Source organism: Larimichthys crocea, chromosome I, assembly GCF_000972845.2.
Source record: "Larimichthys crocea isolate SSNF chromosome I, L_crocea_2.0, whole genome shotgun sequence".
NCBI classification, from domain to species: domain Eukaryota; kingdom Metazoa; phylum Chordata; class Actinopteri; family Sciaenidae; genus Larimichthys; species Larimichthys crocea.
In genome coordinates, this window is record NC_040011.1 from 30,111,827 (window position 1) to 30,126,090 (window position 14,264).

At 43.0% G+C, this 14,264-nt stretch overlaps 3 protein-coding genes across 4 annotated transcripts; 2 read left to right on the forward strand and 1 right to left on the reverse strand.

The window, feature by feature from the left end:
• Nucleotides 1–924: 924 nt before the first annotated feature.
• si:dkeyp-121d2.7 (zinc finger protein 852) lies at nucleotides 925–5,784 on the reverse strand. Of its 2 annotated transcripts, none has more exons than XM_019276037.2 (5): nucleotides 5,503–5,784; nucleotides 4,721–5,028; nucleotides 3,156–3,460; nucleotides 2,491–2,602; nucleotides 925–2,354 (listed from the first exon to the last, which is right to left on the reverse strand). In XM_019276037.2, exons 2-5 carry the CDS (start codon nucleotides 5,025–5,027, stop codon nucleotides 1,330–1,332), a joined length of 1,749 nt encoding a protein of 582 aa, XP_019131582.2. In that variant the 5' UTR covers nucleotide 5,028; nucleotides 5,503–5,784; the 3' UTR covers nucleotides 925–1,329. The 2 variants fall into 2 exon arrangements, with proteins under 2 accessions (XP_019131582.2, XP_019131581.2); XM_019276036.2 differs by having other exon boundaries at nucleotides 4,721–5,046.
• Nucleotides 5,785–6,015: 231 nt separating this feature from the next.
• mif (macrophage migration inhibitory factor) lies at nucleotides 6,016–7,416 on the forward strand. Its single transcript, NM_001303400.1, is given in 3 exon segments — nucleotides 6,016–6,179; nucleotides 6,864–7,036; nucleotides 7,149–7,416. Coding segments are annotated over 3 exon segments (348 nt in total). The 5' UTR covers nucleotides 6,016–6,071; the 3' UTR covers nucleotides 7,216–7,416.
• Nucleotides 7,417–8,592: 1,176 nt separating this feature from the next.
• Nucleotides 8,593–13,630, forward strand: LOC104922619 (zinc finger protein Xfin-like). Its single transcript, XM_010735497.3, has 5 exons — nucleotides 8,593–8,832; nucleotides 9,630–10,024; nucleotides 10,142–10,269; nucleotides 10,650–10,710; nucleotides 11,430–13,630. The coding sequence occupies exons 2-5, from the start codon at nucleotides 9,715–9,717 to the stop codon at nucleotides 12,617–12,619; spliced, it is 1,689 nt and encodes a 562-aa protein (XP_010733799.3). The 5' UTR covers nucleotides 8,593–8,832; nucleotides 9,630–9,714; the 3' UTR covers nucleotides 12,620–13,630.
• Nucleotides 13,631–14,264: the final 634 nt, after the last annotated feature.

Below are 14,264 nucleotides of genomic sequence, written 5' to 3' on the forward strand. Positions count from 1 at the left end.
ACAACATGTAAATATGTAAAAACACCTTAGCAGTTCCTGTTAGCTACTAAGTGTCATTGTGGTCAGGGTGTGACTTGCCCAAAGGCAGTTTTATTTTCCATTTCTTTAAAGCAGCCTGCAAAGTGCTATCACACACTTTATCTTTTCTCAGAGGAACTAAAGCATTTTATGTCATTGTGGTCAATGTCAGTTTTTGCCTAAATACTCTCTTAGACTTATACTTTTAAAACATGTCCTTCTTTCTCTCTATCATTAAGTTGGTGTCTTCCAATAAACTTTTTTAGTAAATGGGTGGATAATAATGTGATTGAGAGCCAGGCGGTGCCTCAGGACTACAAGAACTCCACCTACACCAAAGGCCATCTCAATCCCAACATGCACCAGAGGACAAACGAAGACCGTGAGGCCACCTACATACATGTGGTCTGCCTAGTGCTGCCCATCCTACATCACCAACCTTCCTAAGTCCTGTGAGGCCCTTTTTCCCCACATATGCTGCAGTGGGAAGAAATTAATGCAACAGTAGAGAGGAGATTGTGCCGATTAATGTCAAGGCAAAGGCCTCAGTGAGGGGCTATGATATGAGGCGGATGTCTTTAGAGATGCTAGAGGGCATCTTGCACGTGAAACTGAACATGCCCATCAGTCTGTTTAAAGAGAAGTGTCTTTCTGACCCTTAAACCTGCACACAGTCCATCTATCATAGCCATGCTTCGTTCAGGTTTGCAGTAGTGACTCCTCATGTCTGGTCAGACTCAAAGCCTTAGTAATGAATAGTGTTTATTTAGAATATTGCCTTGTGTCACTGTGGTTGGAAATGAATATTTCTGATGAATATGATTTGTTCCCACTTATCTTGTAACATATTCACTGAACTAATGATTTTCCAATAAAAACGAGACTGAAATGGTTGAAGAGCCTTCCGATGAACTGAGATATTTATTTCTTAATGATGTGACTGAAACACAAACATACAAAATACCAAGCTGTCAATTAAATTGTCAGAAACAAACAAAGCCTTCGACTTTGAATTATTGATAAAAAGACATAAATGTACAATTCATTGATCATCATAAATAAGTACAAGCTTTGTACATACAAATGAGAACACCTCAAATTAAAATGGCTGTACGTCTGAGATGGATTTCCTTTCTCCTCCTGTAGAGAAACACCATGTACACCACTTTGGACATTTGCCTTCATTATAAAAAGGCGACTCCATATCACTGAGAATAAAATAAGCCTCTACCACACATTCATCACCTAAAATTCTACCACATTCAACGAAAAACCTCCTTTTTTCCAGTTCAGTGTCAGAGAGTTGAAGCTTTAAAAACACTGGTGGTTTTTCAGTTGCTCCACATCACTAAAGCCACTTCCACAGTTGGAGCACTGGAGCGTCGCCTTTTCACTGCTGTGTATGAGTTGGTGTCTCTTTAAGTACTCCACCCGACTGAACCGTTTTCCGCACGCGTCACACCCGTACGGACGTTCGCCTGTGTGAATCCGCTGGTGACGTTCCAAATTGCCTAGACGACTGAAGGTGCGTCCGCACTGAGGGCACCGGTGCGGCCTCTCGCCTGTGTGCACTAGATGATGTCGTTCAAGTGAGCGCGAGTGTGTGAAGCGTTTGCCGCAGATCTCGCAGCAGTGCGGCCGCTCGGCGGCACACGCGCACTCATGGTTCTTAAGTGCCCAGGCGTGGCTGAATGTGTTGCCACAGTGGGCACAAGGGAAAAGACTGTCCTCTCCTCCACTGCTCTGTAATTGAGAGCCCCCTAGTGGGCAGGGGTGCTCATCCAGCTCAGCCTCTGAAGTGAACCCTCCTCCACACTGTGGGCAGAAGTGGAGCAGGTCTGCGCCACCCTCCTCTTCACTCTCCCCGACACTCCCTGGAGCAGACAGGTGAGGCAGATGCTCTGGCTCACCCAGCTCCACCACATCCTCTCCGGTCATGACTGCGGGCGAGTCGCCCTCCCTTAACTTTTTCGACCAACCTAACCTCATCTCCACTCCAGCCCTCAGAGCGTCTTTCGACCTGCCTTGCCCTATCTGCTCCTCTCTCTGCAGGGTGGGTGGCTCCAGCTCTCCGTCCTGTTCCATTCCATCGAGACCAATGTACTTGGGGACCAGGCTGATCTCGCTGCCTCGCACTATTTCAGGGTTTGGGCTGACAGGCTGGGAAGCTGTCATTGCAGCCTGTTCGCGGCCTCTCTCAGCCCTCAGTGCAGACTCAAGACCCCTTAGCTCATCCATGGTCATGCCCCCCTCTGATGGCTCGGTTGAGCCCACCTCCCAGTCCTCCTCCTCTCTCCCTCCTGGATGAAGGGTCGGGGGATGATCTGACAGGTCTCCTGAGTAGAGACAGAGGGAGGAGGAGAGATGTGGAGCAGGTAGAGAGAGAGAGCCGACATTAGCAATCATTTCCACTTTCTTTTAAACTGTTGGTTGGTTGGCCCTCCCTCAATCAGAGTGACCTGGACTCATTACCTTCGCTTTGGGTTCTGGAGCCAGCGTGAAGTTTCTTGTTGGGAGGTTCCATCTTCAAGGCCTCTTTGATTAGCCGAAGAGAAGCGGGTTGATAGCCCTCTGTGTGAGCAAACTGCATAGGAGAACAAAAATAGCCTGTTAACTTACATTTATAAAACATACATTATGACACTACCAATTTGTGAGTTTACAATGTGACTAAAACTATTATGATTAGTTATATTTTTTAAAGCCATTTCATACTTGACAGAGAGGTTAATAACACCTGCCTAATGGACCTGCAATAATCCTGCATGCTTTGAATACTGAAATACAGAAGAGAGGTGAGGAGTGGATCTGTGCCCTGCAACTTGGTCGTGTGGTGGAATAGCAAACAGCTTTTCACCTCTGCTAGTAGTATTTCGACTTAAAATCTTGCTGCACTTGAGATGTGGAGAGCTCTACTCAACGGCCTCCTCTGGAAGCTAAATATCAAATCAATAGCCTACATGTCTGCAGTGACTTGACGGCTGCAAAACACAAGCAAAACTCTCCCTGTCTCTCTGTGTTAGCTTGCTTGTTTCTGCCTTTTTCATTCTATATGAAGGCGCCGACAAGTGCAGAGATGCTGTGCCACTTTCTCCTCCTACTCCTCCTCCTCCTCTGAGAAAGCTCGTCTCCCTCACCTCCTCTTTGATGTTGGCCGTCTCCTCCCCCTCAACGCTGAGGCTGCCCTCCCCTTCCTCGTCCTCCGCCATTCCTCCCTCATCCTCTTCATCCCCGGGGAACTGGATGAGGTACATCTCCCTGGCCTCCTTCCCCCCTCTTCTTCCTGCTCCTGATACACTTCCTCCTACTCCTCCTCCTCCTCCTCCTCCCCCAACACCACTGCTGCTGCTACTGCCGCCACCACCACCTCCTCCTTCCTCCCACACACCTCCAGGCCAGCCTTTGCCATAGGCTGCTGCTGGGCCCTTCTTTGACTTGCCTCCTGTGGAGTAGAGAGGAAGATGAGGGAAGGGTGGGAGGAAGGTGAGAGAGGTAGGAGAAAGTGAGGAGGGGAGGGTGGCAGGAGAGAGGGAGGGCATGGAGGGACAGGAAAAAGAGAGAATGAAATATGAGGGGGAGTGAGATAAGTGGGAGGAGATGATTGGGAGGTCAGGAGAGAGAGGGAGAGATGTAGGAGAGGGTGGAGAAGTGGGAGATGAGGAGGAGGAGGTGGAAGAGGAGGAGGAGGGGTAGGAGAGGCAGAATGGAAAAGGAGCAGAAGGGAGGTTGGGGGGAAGGGAGACAGAAAGGGGAGAAGAGGGAGGAGTAGTGAGCATGATGAACGAGAGAGGAGAGAGGGGGCGTAGAAGGACAGGCTCAGAGAGCGGGAAGGAGAGAAAAACACACGAAACGGAGGAGGAAAGCATGTGAAGCAGAAAAGAGAGGGAGAAGTGGAGGTGGTGGGGGCCGCCGTGGAGAGGAGGAGGTGGAGGAGAGGCAGGACATATTGAAGGAGAAAGAGGAGGATGAAAATGTGAACAGAAGAGAGGGAGAGAGACAGAGGAGAAGTGGAAGTGGAGAGCAAGTGTGTAATTACGGTGGTGGTGATAGAGAGGAGCGGGAGAGGAGGAGTGGAGTGGAGAGTGGAGGAGGCAGGGGAGGGAGGGAGGGAAGGGAGGGAGCGGTGGTTGGGGTGGGGGGGGGCATGTGTGCAACGTGATGAAGGAGAGAGCAGAGAAGGAGGAGGAGGAGGAGGTGGGGGCAGGGAGAGAGGAAGGAGGCGAGGGTGTGAAGGAGAGAGGAGCGGGAAGGGGAGGAGGAGGAGGAGGAGTTGGAGAGAGAGAGAGACAGAGACAAGTGAAGGAGGTGGGGGGAGGGAGAGGAGCAAGGCAGGAAGGGAGGGAGGGAGGGAGAGAGTGTGCAGAAAGCACAGAGGAGTGGGAGGGACAGAATGCAGCGGGGAGAGAGAAAGAGCGAGAGAGGAGAGGGGGAGGTGAAGGACAGAGGGAGAGAACATGAAGAGGAGGCGGAGGAGGAATGAAGGAGGGAGGGAGGGAGAGAGGAAGGAGGGAGAGATCAGCTCTTGCCAGATGGTTTCCAACAAAACAAGTGCGTCTTCACATAAGCCTGCATAGCAAGAACCCTGTTTCGCACATTAAAAAAAACACAATCTTATAAAAATATGTGTGCTATTTTAGCAAGATGGCAGCTACAAATGAAAGCCTCCTTGTTTTGGGAGGAAAAGGCCATCGCAAATACTTACGGGCCCCGTCAACTTTTCGTTTCTGCCGCCCTCCTCCTGCTCCTTCCTCCGCCGCCGACAGCCCGGCGTTGCGGCGGTTGGCAGCCCAGCCCATCCCGTACTTGCGCTCGGTTCTCAGCTTGTTCTCGGTGAGCCTCAGCCGCAGCTTCAGAGCCTCGTTCTCCCTCCGGTTGAGGGACAGCTCCACCAGGTAGTCGTTCACCGTCTCCTGGAAGAGTTTGGTGATCTCGCACACCGAGGCTCGGATCAGGCTGTCCATGACAGCGGTCAGATGCGTCTCAAAGGTGGACACCGATTCCTCCATCATCCTGACAACAGGTTCGGACCTGATGAACATGTCATGATCAGGAGGTGACACACACACACACACACAGGAGCAGCTTTCACACTGATATCGCAGAAAAGTTTCACGCTGTCTAATCTGATTCACAGCTATAGCCACTTTATACATCACATCTTATCCATATCAACAAATATATACTTTATCTGTCGTTACTAGGTAACAGCTAACGTGAATGTTGACGACAGTTAAGAGTGACAGCCAGCCACATTATCATTATTATTATTATTAAATCTCTGCTGACATTTAATTAAAGGTTTATTCAAAACACTACAACAGTGATATCGTAGTTTAACACCAAACAGACTACCTGCGTCAAGTTCGCTTGTTGTGATAACTTATAACACTGACGGACACACAATAATGCTGAAGTACAAGAGCAGCTCCTCCGTGGAAAGTGATCGTGCTAGCCAGCTTGGCTAATTTAGCTTTGTATACGCACCGTTTGCTTAGATGAAATCCAGATGTGTGACTACGCGTAAGCGGCGACGGATGGTTTGAATTCACGGATCGCGGATGAGCTCGGTGTTAATAAGAACAGCGACACGGCGACAAAGGAAAGCGCCATCCAACTTCTGCCCTCTCTCCGCCTGCTGCCTGCTACTGTTTCCCTTCTCGCCTCCTTCAGCACTGCTTACTGATGCTTGAGCGCACTGCGCATGCCCAGTACCGTAATTACCCTACACTCAAGAGCAAGCCGCACCCTGGAAAAAAACCGTAAACTCAGGACTTTCTGCAGCATTTTTGTGTTTAATGCGATCTCATCGGTGGTGATTTGGGATTATTTCTAAAAGAAGTAACAATACAAAAACACACGCGCTTCTTCTTGTTTTGTGTTTTTGTTTCCAGAGTGTCAAGAAAAGTGTGTGGGTGGACAGATGGAGGCGCTGTGGTCATTTTGCCACATGGTTGCATAGAGGAAGAGAGGTCTTTCGTCTTGTCTTCCGCCTGTGAGCAGAGTAGTGGCAGCATCTGCAGTTTGTGAAAGGAGAGAAGGACTACATTGCGATCATGCCGATGTTTGTGGTGAACACCAACGTTGCCAAATGCGATGTGCCGGCGGGTCTGCTGTCCGAGGCTACCGAGGAGCTGGCCAAAGCCATGGGCAAACCTGCGCAGGTAGGCCAGGGGGGGAAAGCTTATACCTGCAATATCTGTGCTCATCTTCACTTTGATAAGTCCTTGAATTTGCATTATTTAACGTCTCCCCTCAACAACCAGCACCTGAAGCCTGATTTTCGATTATCTGCAGATAGAGAGTAGAGATTATGCGGGTATCCATTGAATAAACAAGGTTATCTTATTGTGCAAGTAAGCAAATATAGTCTTGGAAATTATTTTTAGAGTTAGCATGGGTAGATGATTGATTGAGTGTCAGTTCTCTAAACTCGCAGGTTAAAAGAAAATCTTATATCATGCCATACAAGCAATGCTGCATATGTGACATGTTACAGCTTGTATCAGATTTATGTCACTTCATAACAGGAAAAGGACTAGGTTTAAGTAGCATGTACATAAAACAGTCAACATTAAATAATAAGTACTCTGTACACTATATCTAAAATATGGGTTTAAATTGTAGTCAGGCTATTGTATTGTTTATATTTTGTGTTTCCCCAGCAGAATATTATTAAATAACATGTTTAGTTACATAGTCAAATAAATGACTAAGAAAATGTCTTCAGGGTGTGGTTGCAGTGCAATGCCACATTTCAGATCAATTATATTAACACCAGTTATGATATGATGAATAATCCACCCGGTGTGGGCTAAAATCCGTCTTGTGTCTCTGTCATATTCCAGTACATTGCTGTGCATATCAACCCTGACCAAATGATGATGTTTGGAGGAAAAGGAGACCCCTGCGCCCTCTGCTCCCTCCACAGTATTGGCAAGATCAGTGGTGCACACAACAAGCAATACTCTAAACTCCTGTGTGGACTGCTCAACAAACATCTGGGCATCTCTGCTGACAGGTAGCAAACACACACAGCAGCCAGCACTATGCATAATTTGATAAGTAAAGCAGACTGTACATAACTGTGTACCTTGCTCACTGTTAATGTCTAACCTCTGTGTCTATTTCAGGATTTATATTAACTTTGTAGACATGGATGCTGCCAACGTGGCCTGGAACAACACTACCTTTGGCTGAGATGGAGGCCAACACAATGAAATAGAAGATCATTCCAGTATTTTCTTCCATGAATTAAAAGAGACAAAATGATGAAGGAAAATACCTGGTTATTCACTGGTTAATATATTGTATGGCTAGGTTACAAGCACTTAACTGGACCATTTAGCTTTGCACTGATCCTTCTTAATTCAAATGCAATAAAGTAAACCCTGTATAACATCAATAATCTGTTTTCCCTGATTGTCCTGACACACCACATTTTACCTTTTTAAAAAATTGATTCAACCCTGGAAAACAGGAAAATGAACATGCTAATAACAGGACTTTAACACTGCAGACATTTTGACTTGTCATAATAGAAAAAAACACAGGTATTACTGATAACATTAACAATGGCTCCAGTTCATTCAAGTGTCACAGTAAACCCTTGACAGCGAGCCAGCATGCATAATACCAAGAACCTGAAACTGAAGCAGCTGAATGGAATTCAGCCTAAATTAATTTAGTTAATTACACCTTTGTGTTTCATTAGACAGAAAAGCCTACTTTTGGTATATGAGCTCAAAGCCCTGAATCTAAACTATTTAATCAATTCACTGATTCATTGACAAATTGACATTTGTCTTTGTGTTTGTTCCATTTGTGAGATTAAATGTGAAAAATATCACAAGTCACATCTCATATGTCCATTAAGATAATTAATACACTTTAATACAATTTACGTGGAATAATTCATTATTCTCTGGCTAAAAAATGAAAGTGGTTGGCTGGTTCACATTCACAACTGAATGACCACTTTTACTCCATGATGACGATGATGTTTTGATGATGTATAGGTACCTAATTGAAAAGGTAAATAACTTGTAAAGGAGCACCTTGTCCTTAAATCTGGGCACAGATCATGTCTCTGTAATGAGATGTATCTTGGTTGTTGGGCTGTGGTGAGGGGTCATCAGTGCTCATTTTTACACTGGTCAACTACCAATCTCATGACATGGCGTAAAAGCTGTGTGCCTTTAATATATTCAATACATTGTTTCTTCACTGCTCTCCCCTCTCACATTTAACCAGCTACAACATATGGGAATAAAACTGACTTCACACACAGTGACAAAGAAGCTCAGACTTGTGTTTTTGTTGTGTGAAACGAGGATTTAACGATCACTGAGGGTAGTCTTGTTTTGGTGTTTCGGCTAGATTAGTTGCTATGGTAACCTCCAAACCTGATAACAAAGGTGGAGCGCATGCGCGAAGCACGATGTGCACTTATTTTAACTATTTGGACAACCACGTTTCAGTTTTAACTCTTTATTGTCGTAAAAGATATAAAAACGATATGACACATTGTAACTTATTTTTTTTAAATCTTATTGCAGTAAGTAGAAAGATGACGTGCAATGACGCATACACTCCCCTCCCCCTTTTTGTCTGATTGAGTAAAAATGGCGGACAGGTGGTCTGTGGTGTCGTTGTTTCGTTGGTTAAACTAACAAGAAACAAAATGCTGCTGATTTAAATGTCATATGTGGATGAGCTGACTTGCAGTTCATAGTAAAGTTTAAGGTTTCCGTGTTGCAGACGAAGTTACGGAGCGTTAATCATCTTTGTGTCGAGCGGTCAGTATTTATAGAGACGGTAAGTTACCCGCCATGTGTACGTTCAGTGAACATTGAGCTCGTAACAGATGTCTGCAGCGTTCACAACGCCTCCCAGTGTTTAAAACAAACACACCGGGTCGTAGCAAGAACCAAATTGTTGGTTTGTTGTTGTTTTTTTCTAAAGCGAAATGAACAAAGCTAGCTAACGGTAATGTGGTGACAATCCTGAATGAATCACCTGGTTTACATTCCCAGCCTGTGAACTTGCCTCCACTGTGAGGCCACCCCTGGCTCTCTGACTGTGTGCACGTATTAACAGTAATTCTGGATTAGGATAGGGGGACTAGCACCGCCAGCCTTCAGCCAATTGATAGTAAAATATCAAAGTTGCGGGGAGATTTCAGACAAAAATGGTTAAATAATGAGTGTTTGCTGATTTTTATTTTTTTTTTATTTTTGTAACTTATTTTGTATTAGTTTTCATCAACAATAGTGTAGTATATACATGTTTCCTCTATCCAGCTGTAGACAATATTTGTATAGGTTATGGTTAAGTTATAAGCACATAAGACAACAAACAAACAAAATACATGCATGCATATACGAACATGTAACCAAACCCAGATCACAACTGTCCACTCCATAGTATGATATTGCTTCGAAACAAACAATACTTACACTAAAATACATTGAGGCGTTGTGTGAACTATGTGTTTGGTGAATTTGAACATGTATCTGTCACTGGTGGGTTATTTTTTTCTACCCAGAGTTTGTTTGTAACTGATGATTTGCTCTCTAACTGATGAATTGGTCTCTCTCTCTCTCTTTCTCTAGGGGGTTAGGTGGAAGGACTGGTACAACATCACACAAGTCATTCTGTTCAAGGATATATGTAAGCTTCTGCCAACCATCTTCAAAGATGTCTGATTTTCTGACAAGAGGTTTCAGGGCCCAGCTGTCTACAACCATGGAGTCAGTCCAGAGGATGGCAGTATTTGAAATAATGAAGCTCTTTGAGAACAGCCTGCATGACCATCTAATGGAGCTGGCACATAAAGGGGAAGAGATTGCTCAACTGAAAATAAAGTTACAGAGAACAGAGGTCAAGCTGAGAGAAATTGAGTGTGGAGGTGAAAGAGGGTCGGAGGTGAATGAACTGCAGAAAGAGCCTGAAGATGTTGTGAATCCCTCTGGACAAACATCTGAAGTTCCAGAGATTGATTTTGAAGGTATGGTATGTTGATGAGGTGGACAAGTTGATAAAACAGGCAGCGTAAAATTCTGACAGTATTACATGGCTTGTGTGCAGCTTGATCATGTCTGTCTTTGTATATGTGTTTGTGCAGTACCTGATGACTGGTGTGCTCCTCTGGGCTGTGAGACTGTGACCAAACAAGATGACAACGTGTGTCCCAGCATAAGACTGCGATCGCTCTACATTCCTCTGTGGCATGTTCCAGTTGTCAAGGATGAGGTGTGTAACTGAAGAGGAAATTTGATGTGGTGGAATTACAGTTTAGCGTCTTAAGTCAACAGAGAAAGCCAGTGATGACAACGAGAACATTTGTGTTGTTTGAAGAGGCAGGATAGAGAGGCTGTCAGCACACCCTGTTGTGTCGTTGATGGTTGTTAATGTGCTTCTGAATTGGAAGTCAGTATGTGAGACCTTAACAACACAACATTTCCTTGCTGTAACAATATTTTACATTGTTTAACTGGTTTATATTTAAAAAAAAAAAAAAAAACATTGTTATAAATGTGTTGACTGCCTGATATACTGCCATGAAATACTTGTTGTACTTTTGTGTATTAATTATTACAAAGTTGTTATAACCAGTAACATCTGTATTTTAGGCGGTTAACTGTAAGGTTGGCTCCCAGCAGCGAACAAAGGGTGGTAGAAGATTCAAGAAAGGTGAGTTTCATTCTTAAATAAATCTGTCAAAATGGGCACCAGCCAAATGCTGGTAAAACGTGCAAGTGGTTCAGAGATTTGCTTTAGTCACCAACCAAAAAAACCCTGTTATTTTGTCATTTTTGTCCCTGTTTGTTTTCCAAATTAGGATTTAAATGCCTTCTCATATCCATGTTTACATTCACTCCTTTAGACATTAGCATAGCTACTTTATGATTTTTGTTTTTGTAAATAAGAACTATGCTGTAATCCACAATTCAATAGGTTGGTTCATCAAAATTAAACAAAGTGTGTTTTCTTCTCTGTTCATCTGAGTTTAATACATCCGCCATCAGTTTGTAGTACTAACAGCAGAGGAAAATTAGATTTTAAAATTCAACAGCATCAACCTCTTCCCAGAAAATGTCCCCATTATTCTGGTTAATCCATACAAGACAGTTTTATAGGGACCATTTCTTCAGTAGAAATTAATTCTAGTCAAAACTGCTCAGTGTGACTGCATTCTTCCTCTGTACATTGCAAGATGCAAGACCTAGACCAGACCTAGGCTGAATTTCGTATGACTGACGCCACAATATTTCTTAGAGTTCTTGGTTTTGTGCAACATAAACGTTGATGAAGCATTTAGTTACTATATTGTAAATGTTGACATTGTGGAAGGTAAAATGGCAGAGGCACTAGTTTAATGTTTACTTTCTTGCAATGTTTTTCTTTCGCAGGTTCCTCATTAAAAAAGAGACACAAACATACTCAGGACAGAAGTTCACCAGTGGGAATTCGACGTCGACCAGTGAGAAACGACATGAAAAAATTGCTCGAAGACATCAGCTATGACTATGCAGACCTATCAGACAGGTCTACAGGTCTTAGAAGAGGAGGGAGAAATGCCAAAGGAAAAGAGCAAGAAAACACATTCAAGACCAAAAAAGAGGAAGAAAAAAGTACAGCACCCGAGTTCAAATCTAAAAAAACGGATGAAAAGAAGTACTACTGCAAGTTTTGTAAGAAGATCTTTGATACATTGCTTGGCCGAAACGTACATCTACGATCACACAAGAGGTGCAGAGGTTGCAAAAGAGACTTTCCTTTCCCAAGTGTTCTTGAGAGGCATGCACCATACTGTGCAGAACTCAAGAAATTGTTGGAAAAAGACACACAGTCCACTGAGCCTCCAAAACCTCAGTCCTGTGATAAAGAAAAGCGAGCCGAACCAATCAAAACAGAGGTCATTAAGAAAGATGGATCCATAAAAAAGTATACCTGTATATACTGCAACAAGAAGTTTCCTTTACATTACAGGCTCCAAGAGCACATGCGTGTTCATACTGGTGAAAGGCCATTTCCTTGCCCCATGTGCCCAAAGAAATTCCGTATTAACCAGTCACTCAAACTGCATGTAATGAGAATACACCAAGACCAAAGGAATTACAGCGAAACAAATGAAGAACTCACATGGACCAAACCTTTAGAGATTGGAGATAACCAAGAAGATGTGACTTCTCCAAACAAAGACACGAGTCAAACAGTCAACCATATTAAAGTTAAGGAAGAATGCAATCCAGAAAAAAAGCCAGGATGGCAAGCAATGGGCACACGGTGCCCCAATGGTTTCATCTGCCGATTGTGCAAGAAGCTCATAGAAAACAAACACTTGTTGATTGAACACTTTAACACCCACAAAGGAGAGAAGCCGCTCAAATGTGATGATGGACAGTTTAGCGGTTGGAAAAACAGGTGCCCTAACCCTCTGATTCCATGTAAGCAGTGTGGGAAGAAGTTCCCCTCACAAATGAGGCTTGATAGGCACATGTTGAACCTTCACAGCCAGTCGCCTTATATATGCAGTGTTTGCGGCAAAGGCTTCCTCGCTGAAGGACGCCTTAGAAATCACATGGAGCACCATAAGTAACCCGGCATGGTTAGCGTCATCTGTCTGTGCACATTGAAACACTAGATGTTGTCATTCATGCACATAACTGTTTTTTTTCCTTCTGGTTTGACATTGAGGCTTTCAGCAGATAGCGATGATTGATACCAAATTTAAAATGCATATTTACCTGAAAATATTTGTCCAAATGCATGTAACACTTTAGAACCGGAGACTACTGAACGCTCAAAGTCTTTTAGTACTGACTTTTTGTAGTCCAAAGGTAAAACATCAGTGTCTGTCTGTGTACAGGGGGGTTAAAGTATTCTTGTTGTTCTATTTACTGATCTAAGTATTAGCCAATTATTCCTTAATATTACACCAATGTGTAATATATTCACTAAACAGTTTATAATGGGGTAGGTATGGGATATAAATAAAAACTTTCATGGTCCATATAATTTCAGATTGTGATAGCGGCACATATTGTGATGTAGTAAACTCAGAACTTCAGAAAACCCAATTTTAAAAAAACGATGGAAATGTTTCTTTTATTGAGGTACATCGTCACATTGATGCAAAAGTAATGTAAATCCAATATTCCCTTAAAGTAGACCTGCTCTTTTGTTATGCCTAGTGGTCTAATATGGCTACCTCGGTTGAAGATGTATAACAAACTCTGTCACCTCACCGTGTACAGTAAATCATCAAATCCCACAACCCTGTTATTTTTATTTGAAACAAGTGTTGAGGTATCTGTACATATTTGTCTTCTTTCTGCTTATTGAAGAAACTGCATCAAACGATTGTTCAGACAGGTTGACTGTCATACTTTTGGACCCAGCTTTGTGATATTGATTATATTTGCTGGATTAAATGTTTTTAGCTATCTTGTAGAATCATTTCATCTGACGCTGGAGTTCTAAAACAAGTCTGAAGAAAACTTGCAGTATTAACTGTTCTATTTTTTTTGTAAAAGAAACAATAATGAACAATGGTGTCACTCGGTTGAGACATTGTCAACATTACCCCCAATAAAATCGTTTTTTTTAAGCTTGTCTTGCATATTAATGAGTTATATGAATGTTAAGTGAGTAATGCACCATATTCGAACGTTACGCACAACTTCTTTTTGTTTCCCTTTATCAGGTCTAGTCATTTACATTCACACATTCAAAGATACAGCCCACGTGTGGTGAGGCATCCAAACAATGTCCAGACATATTTGAAATTGGGCAGTGGTATTCATTCACTGAGCGACAAAAATGAATATGCAGTATACAAACAATGATTAATCATTCATCATCACATACAAAACAAACAAACAAAAAACACATCAGTCACACCAAAGGTCATATCAATTATTGAAATATGAGACAATTGGGGGCCATTTAGTCCGTGCGGTTATATTTTCCATGTAGTAAACATCCTTAACTTTCCTCAGCCTCAGATTGTAACCATCTTCTTAGCACACATATTCATTTTCATTCATATTCAATGCAATAGTCACTGTGAATGCTGCCAAATGATGTGCACAATGTTTTAATGTTTTACGTAATGGGTGTATGCTCCTTTTAGCATATTTAGTATTTATTTTGATTTTAGCATATGTTTCATTTTATTTATTTTAGTACATTTTAATGTCTCAGGTATCTTTATTCTTATTTATTCTAGTTATTTTAACACT